Raw genomic sequence first — 25,351 nt, 5'->3', positions numbered from 1 at the left:
TGGGGGGATTGAAGGCATTTAAGGGACCTTTACAAAAAATCACATTTAAGAGACCTCTCGTTCATCTTGCGAATAGTACAACAACAGCTTGCAGGAAATGATAATTATCTCCTACTACCACTTGCTGGTACCCTATAAAATATTCTTTTAAAATATCTAATGCGTTGAGGTGTGTCAAGTAGCTTTTTCACCACATGATGTGTGATAAACAGGATATCTCTTGTAATCAGAAATCTAAAGCACGCGGAATGTAAAGATTAAAAGAGCAGTGTTTTTCTTTAAATGAATGTAATCAATGCGCTTATTAGTTTGCTGCAGCAGAAGGAGGGAGTGGGTGGGTGTTTCAGAGTTGGCACATGTCTATTTGGCAACAGTGAATAGCCTGAGTGTTTAGAGAGAGAGCTCTGTGGAATCCCTAGATTCTGCAGATTTCCTTACCAATTTTGTCTCAGATAATTAAGGATTTTAAATAATAAAAGAAAAGTTAAAGAGGAAGTACAAGCTCCAGCTGGATCAAATAAAAAATAAATTAAAAAAAAAGAAGGGTTTTTAAATTCTCAATATTGCCTTAAAACTAAAAATCAGCACTAAAGCACAATTTGGCTCTTAAAAGTAACTATGGAAAACTGGCACCTGCTTCCTCAACAGATCTACTCCTTGGATGTATCCAGAGATATATCTTCTTAAACTAGTGATTAAAAAAAGTTTCTACAGCTGTTGAACCTGCAAGACACAACCCATAAATGCGACAGGATTGAGCTGGAGACTTTCTGGTCCATACCTGGCCAAACGGCATCACTGCAGTGACCTAAGTCCCCAGCCGCAGGTTCGGATAAAGCTCTTGTCAGCCATGGTGATACGCAAACAACCACCCCAATCTCTTCAAATCCCACTCTCTGCGTCAAGTAAGGCTGAAATGTTAGGGCAGCCCTCCTTGTTTAAGATAAGAAATGCTTGTAGGTTTGCACAAATGCAGCCTAGTCACGCTTTGGTCATGCCTGGTTATGACCATGGTGGATGTTCCATTCGGACGAAGCCTCCCTCTCCCGCCTGGTGAGCAGGACAACCTTGGCTTAGGCACAGTGAGCACATCGCCTGTGGGAACAAACTTCTGGGTGCAACAACCTGGCCGTAGCGTGACTGCCTCTTCCGCTCATACGAGGCTCCTGGAGAGCCGGTGTGGCTGCCGCTGCTGCCATCAAGGGGGAGGTGAAGACACAGAGAAAGAAAATCACTCGTTTTCAAGGAAGGACTGCTGCCACCCCAAAGCAGCAGTCATTCATCGTACCTCTCCAGCATTGTTAATGGCAGTAGAAACAAAAGGTCTGACTTGATGTCCTGCCCCATGTTTCCTCCTTCCCATGGCCCAGCCCAGCCTCCTGTCCTAGAAACATCATTCTGTTTCATCTATAATTCCAAAAAGCCATAGGCGAGTTTTGACCAGCAGCTAAAATTTCTGTAGCCATATTAAGTTCCAAAAGCCCCAAAAGCCTGTTGAATTGAACCCTTGGAGGGCTGCTGGCCAACTCGGAGCAGATAAGGAGGCGATGCTGTTCTTCTCCGAGAGCAGCATCTCTGGTGTTACCAGACATGAGGACGTGGCTCAGGACACAGCACGAGGGCAGCAGCACGAGCTGCAGGCTGCCTGCGAGCAGCCCTAAGGATGGGCAGGCAAGGTCAGGGTGCCAGGCATTAGCACTGTCTTATTTGGATCCTCTACTGAAAGACTGGACACTGTCAGAAAGACCAAGAGCTAAATAGACATCCAGTGCCATTCCCACCGTTCGAGTGGCACCAAATTGCTGCAGCTTGTGGTCAGGCGGTAAGCAATTTCTCTGCAGTCATGCACAAACTCCGGAAAGGAGCAGGACCTGAACTATCTCCCATGTCCTAGCCCAGCACCGTAAGAACTTCTTCTTAATTGCAATATTATTCTGAATTGTTCCAGTCTTTATAGCTATATGACTTCCCAAAGTCATAACTATAGCATAGTTATCAAATTAGCTCAAGAAATATTTTTTATCAGAAAGAATAAACTATCCTCCCTAATTCTAATATATATAATATATGTGTATAACACTTTGATGCATATAAGTGAGTGTATATATAGATATACATGCCTATAATACACTTATCACGTACTACTTTATTATTAAGTGGTAATGTCTGGTTGACTAGAATCTGCTTCCTACTTTTACCATGATTAAAAGAGAATCATACTCTTGGGCAACATATTATTTTGCCAGTTATATGAAATTAAAAGCTAAGTTAAACCAGCAGCAATTCAGAATGGGGAAAAATCTGTATATTGTAGAGATATTATAGCCGGTTTTGTCCAGTCAGTGCTAAAGGAATTAGATAAAATAGTATTCAGGAAAAATAATATTTTTTTAAATGCATACCTACTGGGTGCACTTTGCCCTTTTTCCTTTTTAAAATTTAAAATTCATAAAGTTACAGCGAGCCACTGAACCACAGAACACCACCATGGGCTGTGTGCAATCATAATTCCCATATCACAGCTCTGCCAGACCCCCACTGAGGAGACTCCTTCTTTCCTGTGAAGCCAGCTCCTCCTCAGAGTCTGGCACCCTCCTCCTACCCCCCACAAAAGAAAGATTATGTGCTTTTATACTCCCTCCAAGAGCCACTTCCACACACTTCTATCAGACCCAACATCCAATGCCAGTTTAAAGTAATCTTTGCTTTAAGGCCATTGCGCTGAGCCTTCTCCCTGCTTCTCCTCCTCGTGTCACCTGGGGAAACAGAGGTAGGGATCCAACAAGAGACCCCCACAAGGCACGGCAAAGCTCGCGGCTCTCTCAAGGAGTTTGACATTTAATGCCACGCCGAAAGGGGTAGTCACAGTTCCAGAGGCTTTGCTGACTTTAGGAGCATCGCCAGACCTTTCTGGTCACAAACCTCAGAGAGTGGAGGAGCCTCTTGACTCAGGACATTTCTGTCTGGTGGGAGGGAGAGGGAGAAGGGACGAACCTGCACCTCATTCACTCCCCGGTGGACTGGCAAGTCTGAAGAAGCCATGGCAGGAGTGCAACCTATAAACCGCACTGTGCCATCTGCATTGGTGGGATTTCACAAAGGATAAAGGTCAGATCTTAAATCCTTAAAAACATAATGACCTGATGTGAAGGTCCGTGAAGACAGTAAGATTTCTACTGACTTCAGATCAGGTCCAAAACAAGAGGAAATGTCAGCTGGAAGAGTCAGGCTGAGGAAAGAGGCGTTTCCTCGTTCAGAGCTGTGAGGTACAGCCGAAGCCCCATCCTGCGTCCTTTCTCCGTACATATAGTATCTGGATAGAACATTTCAAATCATATCCTTCAAAGCACTTTCCCAACTATTCAGCTTTGGCAGTGACCATTTTCTCATGCGATGTGGATTACCTCTACCGTTTCATGACCATCTGTTATAAATAACGGCCGTGTACAGAACTGCGTAGGTGAAGCACATTAATGGCAATATCACTCTGCAATGGGGGCATGTGAAGCTGCTTCTACGGGAAGATCCCTCCCCCCTCCTATTTTGATTTTTCTGCTGCTATACTTGATGACTAGCAATAAAAATGGGTAAACAGAGATCCAAGGGAAATGAAACTACATCTGCGGAATATTCAGAGCCAAAATACACAAGGTGGATAATTTGCATGCTGCATGTAAGAAGTAGTTACGCAGCTTTCTTCCTACTCTTTACATCTCCATAAAACATAATAATGGATTTCTAATTATACACCCAAATAATAGGCAAGCTGCAAGATGCTGGGAGAAAATTGGAAAAGGGGAAAGAAACTAACCAAAGGTACAGATGTAACAAGGGTAGTGAAATTTCTATAAAGCTGCTTTAATGGTTGTTAAGCAGTCATTTTGAAACAGAAATTTTTTAAGTGTCCTAATAGGAGTTTTCATTTTCATACAACTTGCTACGCAGTTAAGTGATGTCAGACTACAAGCTGTAATCTACTACAATGACCAAAGAGGAGCTGTTTTCATGCCCATTAAAAAATATAATTGATTCCTAAATTGGCTTTCCACAAAAGAAACCAATCAGATTTATGCCAGATTCAGGCAGTGGATGAAGTCTTGACTTTTGGTGATAAACATTTGATAAACTTTATGCTAAAGTAAAGAATTATATTTGTAAATTACAAGCTCCTTAAGGTAAAAACAAATTCACAGTGGATTATGAAACACAACCAGCATCCCCTTTTTATTGGTAAATGACAGAATTTGAACCAGCCACATGTAGGTAAGAGGCACATCCTTTGCCCGTGCACGGTGTGAGAGCTCCGGCCATCGGTTCCTCCTTCCCTCGGCGAAGCCCTTCCCCACCTCTGTCCTGCCTACCTGGGGCAACCCAGCTGCCGGCCTCCTACTGACCTGCTGGCAGGGGTGTGGGCAGGGGTGACCCGGGACCCCATCCCTCGCGAATGAAGGCTGACATCCCAAATGGTCGAAGTGCAAGACACCATCACGGCATCAGTCGGTGCCGCAGCTTCCGCACTGAGCAGCGATTCACTGCCTGAGCTGGCTCCTCTCCCGGGACCTCCCCAGCCTTCAGCAGCCAGCGGGGTTAGCTTGGTGCTCTACCAAGTCCAGATGTCCTTGACTCTCTGATACTACTCTGAGCTGTTCTGCCTCCTGCCTAGTATTTGGGTTGTACCTTGGGATATCCTTACGGGGCAGCTGTTTTGTGTGTTCCTGGTCTGAGGCATCTTAACGAGTCTTCCAGAGGGTCATGTGTATGCTTTGCACGCTCAGCCCATCAATATCAGCTCCATCAGCATACCTCATGCAATCAGCTATCCCTGATGAGTTAAGGCAGAGATTACCCAGTAATCTTGCTGTTGTAGAAACAAAGCAGCAAATGTTTTTCTAATGAATTTTTCTAAATATCGTTTTCCTTTCTCATTTTGCCTTAGTCAAATAAAATCATTAAGTGTTCTTTGCAACTTGAGTACAAATGAGTCCTTCAGCCTTGGAAGCATGCACTTAGAGGAGAAAATAATCTGCCTGCTTGCTTAACCTTTGAAATTAAACGGAGTTCAGAGGTAATGTTGGGGGGGATTTAGAATAGGTCTCAAAGTGACTTTCTCACAGACAGAAACTCTATGAGGGAAGCTGACTGTTAAAGCCTACAGCTCTCATCAGGTCTCCGAGCAGAAGCAATAGCCACCAGAGAGCTGCCTCAGGTGAAAGACACAGGAGGGACCCCTGTGGCCTTGGCTCATAAACACCCAAGAGATGTCAGCACTTGTGTCAAGGTCTCACTAAAGAAGTTGTTTTTAATTCTTAGGAATTTAACTGCAGCCAGGCGAGGAGAAAAACAAATTACTCTCTACCTTGCAGGTGATGTAATCCGTGAGTGAACGTATACTAAATAACAGGGGCAAATAACAAAGGGCAGCCCTGGCTTGGGGTCCATCCCCACAAGAACTTCACAGCCTCAGCACGATCTTTCCGAGTCTCACTTCCCTCTTGCAGTAAATGCAGACCGCCCACACGCCAGCACCAAACCTGGCTCTGCAACTGCATCGCACCACCACATCAGCTGCTGGTGAGCATTTCCTCAAGCTATCCCCAAAGTTGTTTGCTGAGATGGGGATGTCCAACGCAGGTTGAGTGTGAAAGGCGGCACACAGCAGAAACTTGGAAGACCCTGAAAACCCAACTGCCCTATGATTTTGTATGTAAGCTGAGTGGGGAGGATATTGTGTAACGCATGCTTGCGTTCTCTTTTCCACAATGGAGCTGAATGAAGCATGTGCTTTGTCTCACATCGCAAGTTCAGTGTGCACGTCACAGCGTTCTCAGGCATTGGTGTTCCTGCAGCAGAACCCTCAGTGGGGATGCTGCTGGCTAACCCCACGCTTGCAGAGATGGGTATGTGGTGCTCAGCCCAAGTGCAAAAAGCAGTATATAAGATAGTCACAAGGTCCTTTACAAAGCAATGAGCTCTTCTTCCACCATTATGCAGGGTATAATGATATTCTTATCATTTTATTGTTGACAATGAATAATCTATACAGCTCTTGCTTTGCACAGTATTTTCGTCTAAAACCTCTCTTACATTACATGAACATAAGTTTAAACAAAAAAATAATCCTGTTGATACCTCCAGCAGCTAAAAGGCATTACAGCTGCCACTGCCTATACACCATCCAGCACTCAAGGTATATCAGGTCAAAGTTTTAGAGGGGCCACCAAAATCCTGCAAGGATGCTCTGAGACTTGAAATAAGGACTGTACCAAGACACGCTGGAGTTTCTTGACTGGTGCAATCCTCTTTACCTTGGCATCATCCTGTCTTATGAGAAATAGCAGTTACTAATGGAAAGCGTAACCAGGCAAGCAGGAAAGTATCAGGGACCAGTCCTGGAAGAGAGGAGAATTTGCTTTTGCTGATCTCAGAAGAAAGCATCAGTGTATCATCTTGTATCTCCTGCTAATCATCTGTTAGTCTGAAATTGCCTCCATGATGTACTAGTCCGCTCAGGACCCGTGGCAAGCACATGCCACTCTGCTTATGTCATTTATTATGTCAGTATTGTCAGCATCTAAGTATGACATTTATTGAAATGACGAAGAAAATGTTAGCACACATCCTGAATGCCTTAAAGATTTAGAGTGTTGAAATACAGACCTCCTCCGTGGAGTGCCCAAGGCTTTTTTCCTTCCCCCCCCCCCGCCCCCCATGCTTTTTCACTTGTTTAGTGGTCAGACTTGATGATCTTAGAGGTCTTTTCCAACCAAAACGATTCTATGATTCTATGACAATGAGCAATTCCAAGCCAAGCAGAAGAGCACTGATAACTAGGAGAGAAATGGCAGGGGGGATTGATGTGCAATTCCAGAAAGACTTCAATATTCAGTTAATTAATAATGAAAACTAACAGTGAAGGTGATTTCTGACATAGTGGTTGAGGGTGGATGCTAAGCAATATGAGGTCTAAAACCATTACTGCCCATTTGTTTATGTTTTGTTCTTCTCCCACACTGCTTTGTTTACATGGGCAGGTACATGGGCAGTGATTTGTGTTCACGTGTTTTGCAGGACATTTAGTAAGCTATCGCAACCAATACCCGCTGGGTGCTAGCAGAGCATAAAAAACAGATTTGCTTCCAATTCCAGCCCATGAATTTTTATTTACATAAAATATCACAGAATACTGTGAAAATATTTGTATATGCACAAGGATTTTATTAAACTGTACAGATAAAATGCAGTTTCAGTAACAAATCTCCCTCCCCTCAGCCAAAACCAATTTCTGGCATTTTATCTAAATTATAATTATTAGTTATGTATATGATTAGTATGAGATTTCTAAGGGTAGGTTTAGGTTGGACATAAGGCAGAAATTTTTTTATGATGCGGGTGGTGAAACACTGGAGCAGGTTGCCTAGGGAGGTGGTAGATGCCCCATCCCTGGGAACATTCAAGGTCAGGCTGGACGGGGTTCTGAGCAACCCCATCTAGTTGAAGATGTCCCTGCCCATGGCAGGGGCTTGGGACTAGATAACCTTTAAAGGTCCCTTCCAACCCAAACCATTCTGTGATTCTGTTTTTTTTAACTTTGTGATGACTGGCACAATGTTACTGTACCATTTCCAAGCTTCACACATCAGCTGGCATTTCTTAGCACAGTATCATAATATTAATTTAAAGGTACTGAAATTAGATTGCTGAAAACTAGCATTAACTGACATTTATTATTTCTCACTAAAATTTATCTTATCAGGAGAAAAAAAAAATCAATCCCTGGAAAGACAATCTGAATCTACCCTTTTGAAATCCAATACATTTATTTTCATAATTACCTGTTGTTATTAAAAAAAAAAAGAAAATCAGTATTTATAAGGAACATTCATCATCATTTATTTCCCAAGTATCTACATACCACTTCTGAAAACAGTTCATTAGATTGCAAACTGCTCCATCTTGTGGTAACATAGCAGTATTAATACAAAACAGAAACATCCTTACAGCATTATCTTCTGACTGACTGCTTTCCACACTAAAAGAAATGTGACAATTACCAGAAACTGATGGCATATAAGATACTTCGGCTCTGACGAATTTTAAAAATGAGTGAAAAAAATTGTCTCACCTTTTGATCAGCTTTAACACCACAGAAATAGTCCTTCTTAATTATTTCATCTCCTGACTCCTCAATGTTGACATGTATTGCAGATGATTGAGAGGAACCTCATCCAAGTGAAAAATGCAAAAAATACGTACAATTCTGGCTTTTTGTTTTCAAAATACTTCTCTCTTTTGGCTGTTTCAGAACTAGTTGGAAGCCTGAGCAAGTAGCTATGAAGCAAGGGATGCAGTTGCACAACAACCACTTCTATGGACTCCCCTAAAAAGTTGTGATAAATTCTAAAGCTTTACCCTGTCTAAAATTTTTGCTGGATCTAAACACCAAAGGCTGTGCCCATACTTTTTTGGAAGGTAAAACGTTAAGAAATCCTTTAAAACATGATAAAAGACTTTGTATATTGTAAGTAGCGATATGTGTTCCACTCAGCTTTATTGCCTAATAATGAGGTAGGAAAATTAATATGGTCAAACTGATCAATTTTCATTTGTCTTAAGATAAAAATTCTACTATTTAATCTCCTCCAATATCATCTTCAGCTAGTGCCTTCATTTAAGTTCATGTGCTTATGTATGTTTTGTTATGTAAGCACGTCAGAGGAATCCTTAGGTACCTGTCCCAGCATGGATATTTACTGAATGCTTTCGTTTCAAATCACAGCTTTTACTGAAACATGATGAGTTATTTTTCTACACATAAACAATTCACAGATAAATTAGCAGAAATACTAATTAAACCATTTTCTATTTGCCTTCGTGTAAAACATGTCTCACATAACCCCCGTTTGTTTTTCAAAGAGTTAGGTGAATTGCCTCAGCTGTTGAATTCAACTAAAGTCATAGAATCTTAGAATCGTTTTGGTTGATAAAGACCTTTAAGATCAGAGTCCAACCATTAACGTAGCACTGCCAAGTCCACCACTAAACCATGTCCCTGAGCACCACATCTACGTGTCTTTTAAATACCTCCAGGGATGGTGACTCCACCACTTCCCTGGGCAGCCTGTTCCAGTACTTGACAACCCTTCTGGCAAAGAATTTTTCCTAATATCCAATCTAAACCTCCCCTGGCACAACTTGAGGCCATTTCCTCTCATCCTATCACTTGTTACTTGGGAGAAGAGACCAACACCCACCTGGCTACAACCTCCTGTCAGGTAGGTGCAGAGTCACGTTTTTTGAATGAGACAAACTACCTCAGCAATGAGAAATCTTGCCCAAGTTTACTGAGCATTCTCATGAAACAAGAGTTAACAAGCAGCACAGAGTGCCTTTGGGGAGTAAGGAATCAGAAACACATCAGAACGTATACCCAGTTTCTGACCTCCTTTGGTTTACTCAGTTCAAGAGGTCTATTTACTTGATACCCCTCTCTTGAATGGTGCTCAGGAAAATAATGACCCATACAGATCACTTAGTTGTTTATCACCTGTGGTGATCTGCTAGCACCTTTTGTTACCTCTGAGGTATAATATTTTTGGTATAATCTACAGCAAGTAAGAAGCAGGGCAGGTACTCTAACAGAAAATCTGGCTGAAGAGGAAGAATTCCAAGTACTGAAGTCTTCTAAATTAAAAGAAAAGTTGGAAGGTGCCCTGTTGTTAAAACTACCGAGTTGAATTAATTTTTTTCTACTTTCTCCTGGTGAGATGAACCTTATAGTCTTTTTTGCTGTAGCCCAGTTCCTACAGGAAAGATGAAAGATATGCTCTTCCTTGGAAGCTCTATGTATCTGACCTTTGTCCCAGCAAGGAAGTTGGCAATAAACCAACACCTTGCACTTTTGGGTGAGTGCTGTAACCACTAATCTATTTTGGAAGGCTACAATTATAGACAGGAGGTGGGCAGCACTGTCATCACCTCCTGCTTCTGATTTTAAAAAAGAAAAGTTATGACTGTATTTGGCAAAGAGTCCAATGCTATCTTTGTGCATTAGCCATATTCAGAACACGCCTCCTTGATCAGGCCCCTTGAGATCTAAGGGGTGGAGAAGAGCATTCTAAAAGATTAACTTTAGCTTAATCCCTCCAGCTCCTTCTGCATTTGGGGGAAGAAGAGAAAAACTGACTCCTCCAGAGAGTGATTCAGAGCACCTAAATTTAGGTACCTGCTCTGAATCACTCCCTACCTAACCTCCAGGAGGCATCCTGGAGACAACAGATTCCATAGGCAAAGGTTATCCTCTGTGACTGCTCCCCTCTCAACATCCCCTCAATTGTCAGTACCGTCCTCACTAGTTTCTCAACTCCACCATAGCTTAGGCGGGAAGTTGTCACTTATCCTCAGACACCTGCCAGGCAGAAAGGGAAGCACGTCAAAGTTGTCCAAATACCTGGTGAGGAGCTGCCTAATTCCAGAATTTAGACACTCAAGTCACTGAACAAATGGATTGATTTTTAGAAGTTATAATCCACCAACACTTTCATAAATCATTATTGACTTCAGTGGAGCAAAGATGCAAAGCTGGCACTCAAAGTTGCTATTTCAGATTTAGCAATACGGCAAATCACAACACAATTTTCAATAAATTTAAAGAAAGCTTTGTTGCTTTTTAAACAGAGAAAACATAGTAGTTATAATGGAAAATGTTTTTATTACCAAATATATTTATACAACAGTTTTAAATCATACATCAGTATGTTTTGAAGTTCTGGTACATTCTGTCCTTCTTTAAATACTCAGACTTAGCGCTTTTTCCAGGTGAATTTCCGTCTGGCTCCCTCTTGGCCAGGCTTTTTTCGTTCCTTCACACGTGGGTCAAGTGTTAGTAGTCCAGCTACAAAACACAGAAAAGTATCCATTTGTTTACTGCTATTAGTTAATATTTCAGATATACTACATGTGGGGGATTCAAGGCAGCCCATAACTTTGTGTATGAATTGTAACATCTAGAAGGATAATCATTCAGTATAAAACACACTGAAAGGAATTTCATCAGACTATCTAACATTTTAACTTTTCTTTAGAAACTGAACTTCCTTCACATTTTACTTTACAAACTACTAAATAAAATCCCACAGAGTTTTATATCTATATTGCTTAAGCCTTTAGAGCAGTGGTCTCCAAACTTTTTTGATCATGCTCTTCTATCAGTAAAATATTTTTGAGCGCTCCCAATATATGTGTATTTATTCATTTATTAATTATATACAATGCTGAAATTCTAAGATTTTCTTCCTGCACCCCAGTGGATGATCTTGCACAACACCAGGATGCATACACCTCAGTTTGGAGACCATGGCTTTAAAGTACACTTAGTGTTTGCAAAGTATATTTGGCAACGTCCAAAACACGTTCAGAATTATGCTGATCTCATTACAGATACCCAAATCACTACAATGCCAGTTTACAGGGGTATTCCTAGCAAGTCACACTTGTCAGTACTGAAAAGCTATAATCAAAGAAACTTGTTGCAAAGATACTAGCATGGAAATAGCTTTACTTCCATGGATGGCAATAGAATGAAAAAAACACAGCTGTTCTGCCAGTAACACACAGAGGTATTCCCCCTACTTGTCCAGAGAGCGCATAGTTAAAAGCTCACTGTTCATAATTCTGTATGTGTTGAAACAGTATGGCATCTCATCACTGAGAAGCATCAAATACTGCAGTTATCCAAATAAGTCTATCTTGTCCTAGGTAACTTGTAAACTCTAAATAGATCAAGAGAGGAAAGAAGCTCCTTCAGTCTGGCTAGTTGCAGGTAATATGTTTATGCTTATTACGATCCCTTCAAAGCTAACCCTCTAGTGTTTACGTTCAAGAATAAAACTTTATTAAACATGAACAAGATGCAACTAACCACGTAAAACAAAACACAATCTTAGTACCTTACAGCTTACTAATGCCTGATCCAGATTTATTTGTTAGTGAATACACATTCATGTTTTGTGATTCTATGTTGAGGCAATATAAGCTGGTTACTAGGGTTCAGAGAGGTCACGAACAGATGGAAAAGCACTCAAGAAGTCATCCAAAATGAACACAAAGGATGCTAGGAAACAAGTGAAAACAATTTATAAATAAGTGCAGATCCCTTTCATACAATAGACAAAGTTTCACTGGGATTATTTACTCAAATTTACACTATCTGATCCTTAATGATCCTTGTATTCATTCCGTTAATTACCAGATACACATTAAGAAACACTGAAATACTTTCAATTCCTACCTTGCCTCATGAATTCCACCTCCTTTTCTGTCACGAAACTCCTTAAGGCTTTTGCAGAGGCTAAACGTATTGCTCCAGCCTGTGCAGATCTTCCTCCACCAGAGACTGTGCAAACCATATCATGTTTTCCAACTCTGTCTAGGAACTGGAAAGGGAACAACAACTGTTCTCTAAAAATAAAAAATAATAATCATAAAAAGGAAATATATACACATATATAAAGACACACGTTATGTACATTTCTTATCATAGTATATACAAGACCATAGTTAACTTTCAGGCAGAGATCCAGAAAGGCATTCATATCTCCTAACTTCCTACTGATATCAACCAAATCAACAGGAAATGAGCAGCTAGGAGAATATTCAAACAGCCAATGTTAAATATTTTAAGTTCAGTTTTACAATTACTTTTGTTTCACTAATTATCTATAGATGCCAAGATCCGTCAGCTCTGGCTATTCAAACTGAGCAATCTCTCACTCTATTCTTGAGCTCAGAAACCACAAATAAAAATCACATAATGGATAGAAACCTTATGTCAGCCTTATGAGAAGTCTTCTGTTTATCAGACTGTGCACATCCTCCAAAAATTTGAAGCTTTACATGACGTGTCTCACCTCGTTTGCTTCCACCATGTTACTGTATGCTAGAGTAATTACACATGCATACAATTTGCAAATTGCTCAGGAAACACTTAAAGACACTGTTATTTATTTATTTATTAAAATAAACTGCAAGCCCTTTCTAAGGGGACAAAGATTTCAACTATCCAAATAGTCTGTGCTCTTGGTTTTTGCATCCCTCCAGAAAGGGAGGGACAAGAAACACAGAGCAAGGCCTACCCATCAGTTCTTACAGTACTGACTCCTGAAAACTAGTAGGAAAAGCAAGAGCAATTTTCATAAAACAGGTAAGTTATACAAAAATAAGAACATAGCATCAACTCCGTGGAACACAGCACCAAAAGATAATTGCATGGCATGACTTTTGCTGGAATAGTTTAAGTACAGTAAGAATACAGCATTTCATCATGCTCTCACCTGTCCTGCAGCACTGGGAAGTAATGTAAAATGTCTATTCCATTCACTGTAATTTTTCCAGTCCCATTGTCATAAACTACTGCAGTAGCTCTTGCAGTTTTTCTTGTACCTTAAAGGAATTAAAACCAATCTGTTATGAGGCTTCAATATTCTACAGAGCTTCAAGTGCCCAAGAAGTTAAGCAAATCTCAACACTTTCATAAGTACCAGCTGTTTCTTTTTGGAGGCTGAGGTAAAAAAAAAAATTGAGAAGGAAGTAAATACATACAATGAATAACTAGCTTTCGATATATTTTAATCTATGTCTATTAAGGGCGGAGGAAGTGTGTATTGGAAGGAGGTAGTAGACGTAACACCCTACCTCCTATAACTTCAGTAGATTAGGACACTTTGACCTGGTGATGTCACAGTATGTGAAAATAAACAGTTTGCTGAACATATACATTTACCATAAGTACAAATTCCAGTAATATTAAAATACTTTATAAAATCATACAAAGGTACAGAAGTTTAAGAATATTCACATGGAAAAGGTTAACACTAATTACACTGGTTTAAGCCATACCTATGCATGATTTAGCATAGTTTCCTCAGAAATTATTACAGTTAGTTCTAAGTGCATTAGCTTCAGGTTAAACCATGACAAACTCTGTGCTAAAGCCTAAGACCAATCTTTCGCAGCACAAAGGAAGCAATCATTCTGATAAAGCAATCATGAAAGAAATTAGACATTTTTCTTAATTTAAGGAGGTGATAGGACACAAACGAGACTGTTCTTGAACTTACAAAATCTGATGGCTTTCCTTAAATAACGCGGGTTGCATGTTTATCAAACTTCAGTAACGACTGTTCTGAAGATACTACTGAAAACAAGTGTGGATTAAATCCCAGTTTGGTGCTCTCGCATCTCCTTGTTATCATGTCATCTTGAAGCCAACCCAGCTAGAACAGAGCTCGCTAGCCATTTTGCTCCTCAAATTCTCAGTGACTCTTGTTCATATTGTCACCTGCTGCCTGCATCATCTTTAAGATTCCTCTTAAGTGTACAGCACAAAGTGTGTGCATGTGCATATGCTTCATCCAGAAATCAGACTTTCTTATCTATGTTGTTGCTATGTTACTTTTTCTAGGCACTCATATCATATCATATCATTCTTCCACTGTGTGTCCCTCCACTGTAAACGTAAATAGCCTGTATTTAGAAGATACAAGAGACCTTCATGGCTTTTCTCTAACAACCCCTCTGTCTCTGTCCCATAACGCTAGCTGTGGTTCATCCACTTGTTTGAAAAATTTAGGAATTCCCTCTTTGCATTTTCCTAGGCTGTTTGTAAATATCCAAATGCCTTGCTATTTATTCTTTGCACCTTCAAAATTCTCCTTTGCTGGACAATTCATGACAAAAGTCATGGAGAAGGTTACTCAATGGCGTGAGCATGCCACTTCTATAGTGAGCAACAACATCGTTACATCCATGGAATTCTCCCTATGTGTTTGTGCTCCCCCAGTCCCCCGTCCTTTACGTTTAACAGTCAGCTCTTGCCAGCAATGAAGTCCTCTTGTATCCTACAACACGTAGCACAACAGGTCCTCTCTACAAAGGTGCTACTGTATAGAAATGCAGATAAAAAACTAACAGTTTATAGCCTCTGTGACAAAAACTTCCACTTTGTTACCAGGCCACGTCATAACTTAGTGTGCTATAACATAATTAACAATTATACATGCAATATACACAGAAGCATATAAAATGAAGTAGTGACACATTCAGCAGTGTTGTACGTAAGATAAAGCAAAGCAGTGTGAAGAGGAAAAAATTCTGCATCATTACCAACTTGAAATTATTACCTTCACCAGTGCTGAAGGCCACTCCTTGCTCATCGTACTTCAAGGGCTCAATAACTACCTTTTGTAACTGCACAGGAACTGCTCTGGAAAACTTTTGTATATACTTCTCCTCAATGTCACCACATGGAAACATCATCAATTTTTCTAAGAGTTGAACAAATCTTGCATACTGTAGACAACAAGACTTCATTAAAGGATGCAAGTGTAATTGCATTTGCTAAAACTTTCTATTTTTATATAATTGATCTTTCCCACTTCACTTTTATTGATGATTTTTGACAAGATGACACTTTTGCACCTACCTGCTGATTTAAGAACACCATGCAGATGCATCATTTTCTGTGTGACTAAAGATATCTAATTCTTTCTTCAGGCAACAATGAAACTTTGATTCAAAGCATAACCAACCCTTTGTAATACAGGATTATTGTATTAGAATGAAGTTCATCTCACTTTTGAAATGAAAACATTGAGGGGGGTCTTCATTCTTTTATTAAAATGGCAAAAGGAAAAGATTTTCACCTCACTTTCAGTAAGTCAGCATGTTCATTGACTTGGAAATAATTTTATTTCACCAAACTGAACCTCTTAAATGATTATATTTTATAATATATACAGGAAATACCTATCTATCTATCTCTGGCTGTTCAAGCTGAGTTACTTTAATGTTTATGATTTCCTTTAAAACCGAACAATCAAGCTATTTAAAAATTCAAGAGATACTTGACTTAAAGGGCAACCTCTTGAAATAAATTATCTTTTGCTACTGTGTGGTTCTCCTTCCCCCTTACACCCCCCTCCAAAGTTCTTCAACATGTGATTAAAGAGTAAACACCATTGTGTTAACCCGTTTGTGCTAAAAGCTGGGATGTCCTGGTATGAAGTGTAACTGGCAGGAGCACTAGACAGCCAGTCACTGGATATACAGGTATGCTATCATCTATAATGACTTTTCATAGAGATATCATAACCTTATTTTTGAAGTATTCTTTACTTACAAGCTGTTATTAAAAGTAGTTTTTCTTCTCTCTGTTACCAGTCTTCTGCACAAAATTAATACTTTACTTGTAACCTAGCAATAGTTCCTGGAATTCTGACATCACTTAGCTACTTCTGTTTAATGTTATGACACAGGTGTGTGGTAAAGCCTTTCAAGAGCAGAAATATAAAAATACAAAAATTTTAAAATTACAGAGGCTATAGGTGAAGAAAGTTTCCAACACTTTTCATTTGCAGAGTGCAAAGGAAAAAAAAATCTCAATAGCTCTGGTTTTCTCTACTAATGCAAACACCACAGAAAATTTTGTTGCAACGGCAAAATATAAGAATTTGAGCAGGTAAGACTGGAAGCTCATACAAAGACATTTCAAATACATTTAAACAATGTTTGTTCCTATAGGCTGAGGCTTTGTGGTTTTACATGCAAGAGGCCAGTATGTAGAAGGTTTTGGGGTTTAGTTGCGTTTGGGTTTTCTGTTTACTGCAGTCTACTTTTACAGATGTTGCATGTACAAAAAGCAAGCAGTGAATAACACCAAACTGGTTGTACAACTAGATCAGCTGCTGGCACTCAGAGGAAAAACAGCCATTCCAAATGCAGGAGCTACTGCAAACACTGAAATCGTAACTGCTTCCACTGCAAGCAAGATAGCAAGATAGAGGAAGTCTCCTGGGTATACCAGGATGGAGAATTTACAACAGTGATTTCTAACTTATGCTTACAGACCACAATCCGCTCGAGACCTTTTCACATCGCGCATAGACAAGGAAGCCATCGAATGTTACCGTGCTGGAAGACAAGCAAGCAAAGGGCATGTTTGCTGCTGCTATGCTACTTTTGCAATGATGCTGTCCACAGGACAGAAGAGATTGAAGAACGCTGTTTCTAGGTGAGAAAATACTTGGAAAGCTCAGGCAAAGAGCATTATATTCTCTGGTACTATCACATTCAAGCTTAAACTTCCAAAAGAAAACTGAAGCTGGCCACACAGACTGAACCTGCTAATGCTATTTAGGGGACCGTAGGAAAAAGCTCTGAGTGATAAAAAAGTGTACAACTATCAGGATGAACAGTCCTACTCCCAGAGATGCACGTAAAGAAGGACTCCAAATCTAGACAGTGATACGGTTTGCAGGTACTGGGGAAACTGCGAAACCCTCCTCTCTCCCACCTTATTCATATCAAGGAAAATGTAACGAGATATCTGTATCAGACCACGGATCTATGTAGCTTTGCATCTTGCTTCTGATATTTGATTCTGTAGCCAACCACTAAGAAAAAGGACTCCTTATTTCTGATCAACCTTCTCTGTGATTTTTCTAACATTATCATGTCCTTCTGAAGATTAAATAGTCAGAAACTCTGTGCAGGTTTACCATTACACAAATCCATTGTGCCTCCCATCTTCAACATCTACCCCTCCTCTACAACAGGCAACAGAGGTTGTAGCCCTGTCCGGTTTTCATCTGTAACTAGAATAAATGACTATTTATTTCTGTTATAAAACGTTACTACACTCCATTCCTGACTACATAATTAGATGACAAGGAACAAGTGCTCTAGGCCTCACAACATTATCAGGAGAAAAATGAAACTATGTTAGTAACAATGGAAAACCCTTAATAGTTCTGTACTGTGCTAGATAAAAAAAAGCGACACAGGGCACTTTTCAAGACAACATGAATGTGACAGTGCTGTGAGCACATATAGACTTTAGAAGAATTTTCTTCCTTCTCATAAAGAGCACCTGCTTCTACACAGTACCTTTTCAGTATCCAAAAATGCACCCAGAGTCTGTATTTTTAAGACACAAGCCTCCTTAAGATTAGAAAGATTAATTACTTACATCATCATCTGACAGTTTTTCTAACAACATTTCTTCCAATTCAATCTTAGTCAGCCATCTGCTGCCACCCAGGTTTCTGTTTAAAATATCACATATATTCTCCCTTTAATTAACCATGCAATTAGAGTTACATCACAAAGGACCACACATACAGTCAGTCTTCGTTCAGAAATACATTTTCCATCATAAATGAATACAGATCACATTCCTATAGTAAACATGAGAAGGCCTATGTTGATTTTAAAAGGTCTTTTGAAAGGGGTGGTAACTTCACGTATTGAATTAGCCACATGAAAATTACGAGTATCAGTTATACATTATTCATATCATTGAAGTTTGAGATTGAGCTAGAATAATACTGCAATAGTAAGCTATCTTCCTCACAACTTAGGACTTAGTTTTAAAAGCCTGCTACTAGGAAGTTTGTTTTAAGAGCAGCAAAGAACAAAATTAAGAGGCAGAACGTTAAAAATCAAATTCTAAAGTAACAGAATTTTGTCTCTGGTCTTTACTTTTCTGATCAATACAAAAAACTCCACTAGCAGTTAGCATTGTCAAAGTACTAATGCAGCAATGACACCCTGTATTTCATCTACTGTGTAATCTTGACCTGCTCAGCACAGAAACTGCACTGATGATAGCAAAAGCAGAAATTTTTAAGAAAACAGCCTCATACGGAGACATGAGCACAAAGAAAAAAACAATGCTTGAAATAAATCTTTGTGAAATATATATTATATGAAGCAACCAACAAAACAAAAAGCTACCATAAATATACATGGCCAACGTTATCAGGTAAATTTAAGGCAAAGCTGCAACCACTTTCTACCTCCTTAGGTTTTTTAGAAACAATCTTAATGAGTGTTTTCAGCAGCATTAAGGAAGCTGTGATTCAGAAAAGCACTCCTTCTGAAGGTGATTTTAAGTAGTACTTCTTCTTAAGTATGTATTTAAATGCTTTTCTGAGTCAGGGCATGAGAAACATTTATTTAGAAACAACGCTGATTTTAACAGTAATTTTTAAAACTTTCCAATCCCGACAGACTCAAGTATATACTTACATTTACATATTGCTACTTCCAGTGAAGTCAATGAAATTTTTTACATGTGAAAAGCTATAAACTTTAAGTAATTCAAGATCAGTTCCTAACGCTACAGTTAATATTACAGAACATATCCACAATAGATTATTTTCTAGAAGAGGCGGAAACAAACAGCCCTTCCCACCCATCCTCTACCTACGCTTCAGAGATAAATTATCCAGGCTAATCTCAGAGGAAGTACCATATCCAGGGTGGAAAATCCTTGTCAAAAAAAAGGTTTCAGAAATCCTTTAAATTCTCCTAGCTTTTATAAACCTAACAGGGAAAAAACCTTTCAACTCTGACTAGCTTGAGATCATTTTTCACATCAGTAAATCCACTGACTGAGCTCTGTAAGGAGTCGGGTTATTTCTCAACAGCATACACCAGAAACTAAATTCATTTGTTCTCTTGTCTGCTCAGAAGCTAACATGATAAAACATTCTGTGGGTCATAGGACACTATTTATATCACGAAGAAACATGAACTTCTGTTATTTAAGAAATTGAAATAATCTCAGCAAATTAATCCTTTCTCTTCCTAACATAAATAACAAATGGCTGTAATTAAGAAATGACAAACCAACATGATGTGCAACTGGAACAGCATATAAATCTGGCTAGAAAATACACAGGAAGAACAGAGATAAAACCAACTTGGACAGTGAAAAAGTAACCATACAGAAAAGCAGTAAATGCCAAAATGAAAACTTTCTAGCTGTATCCATTTCTTTTGAAGACTTGCTTCATTTAACATACTAACGTATCGTAAAATCCTTGCAAAAAAAAAATCTCGAAACATAAAATCAAGAATATAGCCTAAGAGAAGCAAACAGTTCTTAAAGCATAGACCCATTTCAAAGACAACCCTGACTGTATGCGTAAAGAAAGTAACAACTGTAGCATCTCCCATAGCTTCTTCTGGTTGACATGTATCTTTTCTGTCCAGTGGCTAATTAGCTGAAGAGCTTATGGTGCCTACCAGAAAAGTTAAAGAGGAAAAAGAAGAGAAACTAAGTTCAATTACTAATAATGTTGATATTTAAACAAATCCAACCAAATAAGCTTTTCTGAAATTACTATAGTTTTTGATGACTTAGCTGTTCAAAGCCATTAGAAGAAAAATAGTGAAATTAAGTATTTTCATACTCCAAGTTAAATGCTGCTAAGTAAAAGTATTCAAGAACTGTAATTAATGAAAGACTATTAAAAAGCTTAGCTTAAGGCCTTAGGATTTTTCCAACAGATAAGCCACTCATTTGGTATTTTAAAAGGCCTTACTGTCTTACAAAGAGTTTACCTCCTTTTTCAAAACCTTTAAAAAAAAAATAATTAGAAAATTTCACATACAGCAACACACAATCCTGGATATTCTCTACTTATTTTCAAATCACACTTCAGAATTTTTATACAGGAAGGAATACTGAAAAGGGCACGAAGAGATCAAAGAGCAAGAGAAATAGGTAGGGTTTCCATATTTTACAGTGAGAAGTGAGCACTCCACATGTACATACTACAGGTAAGACTTTTCAACCTGAAATTACCATACAAATATTAGACAAGGAATAGGGAAAAAGTCTGAAAGTGTGTTTGCGGAATACAAGGCAGGTAGGATGCCGAACTACAAGAAGTGCTAAAACAACATATTGAAGCATTTTAGGAAAACTAATATAAATATTCGTTCTAATTGGAAGCTTACTTTTTCTCCTTCTTAGGAGGAAGGTCTTGAGCTGTCAGTTCATCTTGATATTTCTGAACATTTAGCAATTTTTCATATGTTTCCTAAAACATATATGGAAAAAGTATTGAAATGCATTTTCCCGTTTAGTATTTAAATTTTGTTATTTAAAACATGTTTATGTGGTGTTACTCTCCAAACACTTCAAATGCAGAGGTCAGAAAATGAGCAGAGCTCTGCCAATTAAAAAAAAATATAGCAAGTTAAATCTAAACCAACAAACATTTAGACAGTATATATAATATTTTCATATGCAGTTCAAAGTAATTAATTTTGAATTCTGCTAGTTTTCTTCAACAGTGTTTGTTGCCTTCTTACATATGCTTGTAAAAAAAATTCTCAAATGTATACAGAAAGGCAACTACATTTGTATAATGCATGTAACTCCAAAACATACTGCACAATAATTTCATTAGTGCATCTACATTTTACTTCGACTTCTTCAAAATACTCACAAGGTTTAAGATTGTAAATCATTTCATGTAGTTAGATTCTTGTACATTTAGAGCGTTTTTGTACATTTAGAGGTCTGTATCAGTCAGAACTCCCTCCTACCCAGGCATGTCTATAGGGACACATAAAATTGTATGGTACCATAATCAGAATTTCTGTTCTTTCAAATGTTACAGATATATTTACTCTGAATTGTCAGTATTTTTTAAACGGTTTTCTCAAAATGCTTAGCTATGCTATTATTTTCAACCAATGCCGTGACAGTGATTTACCACTTCAGAAAAACAAAAGGAAAAAAGTCACACTAAAAATATTACAGAAGAAACACTTTTTTAATAAAGTATTGACAGGTTTTTTTCAGTTCAGAAACTTTTGGAGACTATTTGGTTCTAAAATATAACATCTAATACTCTGAATTACAACAGTGATTCAAATCACAAGTTAAATATGAGTATTTGGAGAAATAATTATAAATTATACTGAAACAAAACAGGATTGGTGTACTACAGCAAAATACTTACATGCCAAATAATTTACTTCTATTAACAAGTGAAAATAGAAATCTTATAATCACTTTCATATGCCTTATTAATATAATGAGTCTGTGCAAACACCAGAGAAAAACTACAGTGTAAAAATCAGTGGGGACAAAGAACAACGGTTGGGTGGGGTTTTTCCTTTACATTACTTACAAAAAACAGTAAAAGAAATGTGAGACAGCTCAGTATTGTCAGAAATAAACCAATAAAATACTAGTTCTTAACATAATACTGGGATTTACAACAGGATGCAATGAAATTTCTGCAAGTTTACATTTAAAAAAAAACCCCACACCCTTCCTTAATTATAAACACCTACTGTTCAAGCTGATTTATCCACTAATATAAAAATACACCCGCACATATACTAAAAATATTTGTACTTAAAGTGTATGAACTAAGAACAGATGTTATCTGAGCTGCACTCAAAGCATTTAAATAGGGACAATACACTGAAGTCTTTGATGCAGGTCATTGGTGACATTTTTAACAGCACAGCAGAACAAAAATATCTTTGGAAAACTCCACAGTATAAAATCCTGAAGTACAAAATTGTCCACTTTTCTCAGAGACAGCATAAGAACTCATATATTCTAGCAGTATGCCTTTCAGAAATCCTTTCTTTTTCATAGAGATAACTGTAGCAGATAGGAACTAGGAAAATTTGTTCAACTTAAAAGAAGTCAATTTATCTTCAAACAAAAGAAACATCATGTACAAGAGCACAACAAATCATATTTTCAAATATTTCCGAACCTCACAAATATATCCATGGATCGCCAAAATAACAAGATATGGTAGCACTATGTTGGGCAAGAGTCATGTCACATCACTCTAATAATCTCAATGGCTCCATTCAGAGTAAAAATTACTGACCAGAGGAAAAGTGCAGACACGGTTTGGGTTAGATGTGCCTGACACCAAGCAATTTTTATACATCTGTAGTTGGACATGAAAAAGAATCAGTATGGAAGCTTCTGCTCTGGACTGTCGAAGAAGGGAACAGAAGGGGAAGGAGGCCTGTGGCTGCCCCTCAGCCCTCTGGGGAGAGAGCTCAGCTGGAACAGGCTTAGAGATTCCTGTGAGCTCCACGAGTTTCTGCATTTGGAAGAAGTCAAACCAGGCATGAAGAAGATACTTTGGTGTTAGATGATCAGAAGTAGTACTGGGTTAACAGATCTTCTAAATGTATAAGGAGGTTTTTTTACTTCACTGCTAGCCTCTTGGCTTACCTTTTGCCTTCATAAAGCACTGAGTGTCACCTTCCTACCTGGCAAAAGCAGCCTTCAGTCTGTCTCTCACAAATACCCATCATCTTCACCACACTCTGGCATATACATTTATCTATTGGAATTGGCAGCAAAAAATACATGAACCAGGAGCCCAACAAAAACACAACTGTATCACAGTTCTTTAAAAAATAAAAAAGGGGAAGGGGAGGGAACCACAGCTGTTACCTTAGAGCAGACTGACTACAGTCAGAGCTGCTTCTAAACAGCAACCAAGGTTATTTTCAGGTGGCATGACACAAGTTAAAGGTAGACTTCAGGATTCTGTCATCATTATTCAGAAACTACTGGCGTACACAGGCAAATAAAATGAAGTGTGGGTTACCACCCACCAGTTTTTTGGCCTCAGAAATTCATTATTACAGCTACAAAGAAAGATTTACAACAGCTGGAATGGTAAGAATTTCCTGAGGACCCTTCCTAGGCATTCCCAAAGAACACCAACACTCCACAGCCTGTTTAAGTTCTAAGAATGTGCACTTCTAGGAATTAAAATGATCACTTTAAACTGTTCTGGTTAAATTACAGTAATCGTGTCCATTCATACAAAGAACCCTTAACATAGGAGATGAAGTTAAGCAACATTAAAAAGTAGTATGTTAAAATACTTCGAAGTGTTAGAGAAACACTAAATATAATTTCCTGCATATTTCTGGCAATGAAAGTGGACTTGCATCTCTCATGAAATAAAATTTTGGTCTTAAGTATTAAAAAAAATCAATGCATGAACTTAATCTCTATATAGAGATGAAGTCAACACACTAAAAGAACCACTCACGGGTGAAAAAAGTATGCGGATGAGCCTTTGCAAAATCAGGAATCCCATGTAATGCCCAATAATTTATCTGACAAATCTCCACTCCCCAAGGGCTAAAGAAAGCTTCTGAAGACACACTTGCTTTTTCAAAGCTGGCAGGTGAAGATTTTACTAATCACTTCAGGATTCAATAGTCCAATTCATGAATGTACACATCTGTGTGTCTTGTAAACTCAGCTATTACACAATCAAAACAGCTGATTTTACAAGATTGGCTACGTACTGAAACACTTCCATTCCTAATAGAGATCAAATTTCAGATCTCTACAAGGATGCTCTCTTTTAAAATAAAAATTAGAACTCTTATTTTATCCTGCATAAAAATTTTAGGGAAGAAATTAGCAAATGGAACCCTAGAAGAAGAGATTTTTTATGGGAAAAAATCTTGATTTTAGTATTTTGGTTAAAATATGCTGTAGAGCCTACATCATTTTACATGACAGTTTGCATTTGTCTTTGCTTCTTATGTGTTTTTTACTTCGGCATATACTTCGGAGTATTTAAGTTTTGTTTTTAAGAGTTAAAATGCTCTATTGTTAGAGCATTTACCTCACATCTACAGCCTCTGATATTTCTAAAGAAGTACAAGAAGCACAATTACACAAAATTACTATTTTGCTAGACAGAATGGTATGAAGAGATCATTTTGTCTTGTTCTGCACATTACAAAGATATGACATTACTCTAAAAAACTTTTAAGTTAAATGATGATCAAATATACTATCAAACATTTCATGGTGTTTCATGCAATAAACATTCTTTTGTGTGTCAGAAAGAAAAAAAAAATTGTCCTTTTCCCTCCAGCTAAACTTTATTCAACAGGCAGAACAAAGACAACAATGGAGTGTAAAGCAAATATCCTTTATGAAAGTTCATTTAATATTCAAGTCATAACAACATATATATTGGCAGTTATAATACATGTAAATATAGTCTATTTTTAGTAAGTGGATAATACTATTTATTAGGATTAACTAAAATAATGCTGTGACCAGTTATATTACTAGTAATTAATAAAATTCAAGTTCCACATGAGTCTATATAGTAATTAATGGTGTACAAGTTTAACTTAAATATTATGTTTATCCATTTATTAGACTTAATGTAGCAATTTAAAGGACATCCTCAAATGGGATTGATGACTTACACTGGACTGTATTAACATACAACTTTTTTTTTTTTTTAACCCTAGCCAAATTAATTAGCTTTGAGACTTAAAAACACATTTTCTTAAATACACACTAGTCTAATAAGAGGTTAAAACAATGTTGGGAATTTAATGCAAATTTCAGCTTTCATCTGGCTCACTAAAAAAAGCCCTATTAAACCTCACTTAACAGATTTTGGTTTAGAGAAGCCCATTTCATGAAAATACTTAGAAACAGTCAAATACTAAAGTATCCTATACTAAT

The 25,351-nt window shown here is 38.1% G+C and overlaps 1 protein-coding gene across 5 annotated transcripts in view; it reads right to left on the bottom strand.

Annotated features, from left to right (window-relative positions):
* Positions 1-7,798: 7,798 nt before the first annotated feature.
* The window catches only part of MRPS9 (mitochondrial ribosomal protein S9), a 39,081-nt gene continuing 21,528 nt past the window's right edge, over positions 7,799-25,351 (bottom strand). For 4 of the 5 annotated variants that reach the window (XM_054825663.1, XM_054825690.1, XM_054825680.1 and 1 more), the window contains exons 6-11: positions 20,803-20,885; positions 18,023-18,098; positions 15,177-15,345; positions 13,329-13,437; positions 12,287-12,456; positions 7,799-10,891 (exon numbers count right to left, since the gene is read on the bottom strand). In XM_054825663.1, coding sequence (XP_054681638.1) covers positions 10,800-10,891; positions 12,287-12,456; positions 13,329-13,437; positions 15,177-15,345; positions 18,023-18,098; positions 20,803-20,885 — 699 coding nt within the window. In that variant the 3' untranslated portion in view covers positions 7,799-10,799. Of the gene's footprint in view, positions 10,892-12,286; positions 12,457-12,529; positions 12,935-13,328; positions 13,438-15,176; positions 15,346-18,022; positions 18,099-20,802; positions 20,886-25,351 lie in introns of those variants that run through there. The other variant, XM_054825671.1, reaches the window with a different exon arrangement.

The sequence above is a fragment of the Grus americana genome, chromosome 1, assembly GCF_028858705.1.
Source record: "Grus americana isolate bGruAme1 chromosome 1, bGruAme1.mat, whole genome shotgun sequence".
NCBI lineage: Eukaryota > Metazoa > Chordata > Aves > Gruiformes > Gruidae > Grus > Grus americana.
The sequence above is the reverse complement of the archived record's forward strand: the minus strand, read 5'-3'. Positions and strand labels throughout refer to the sequence as shown.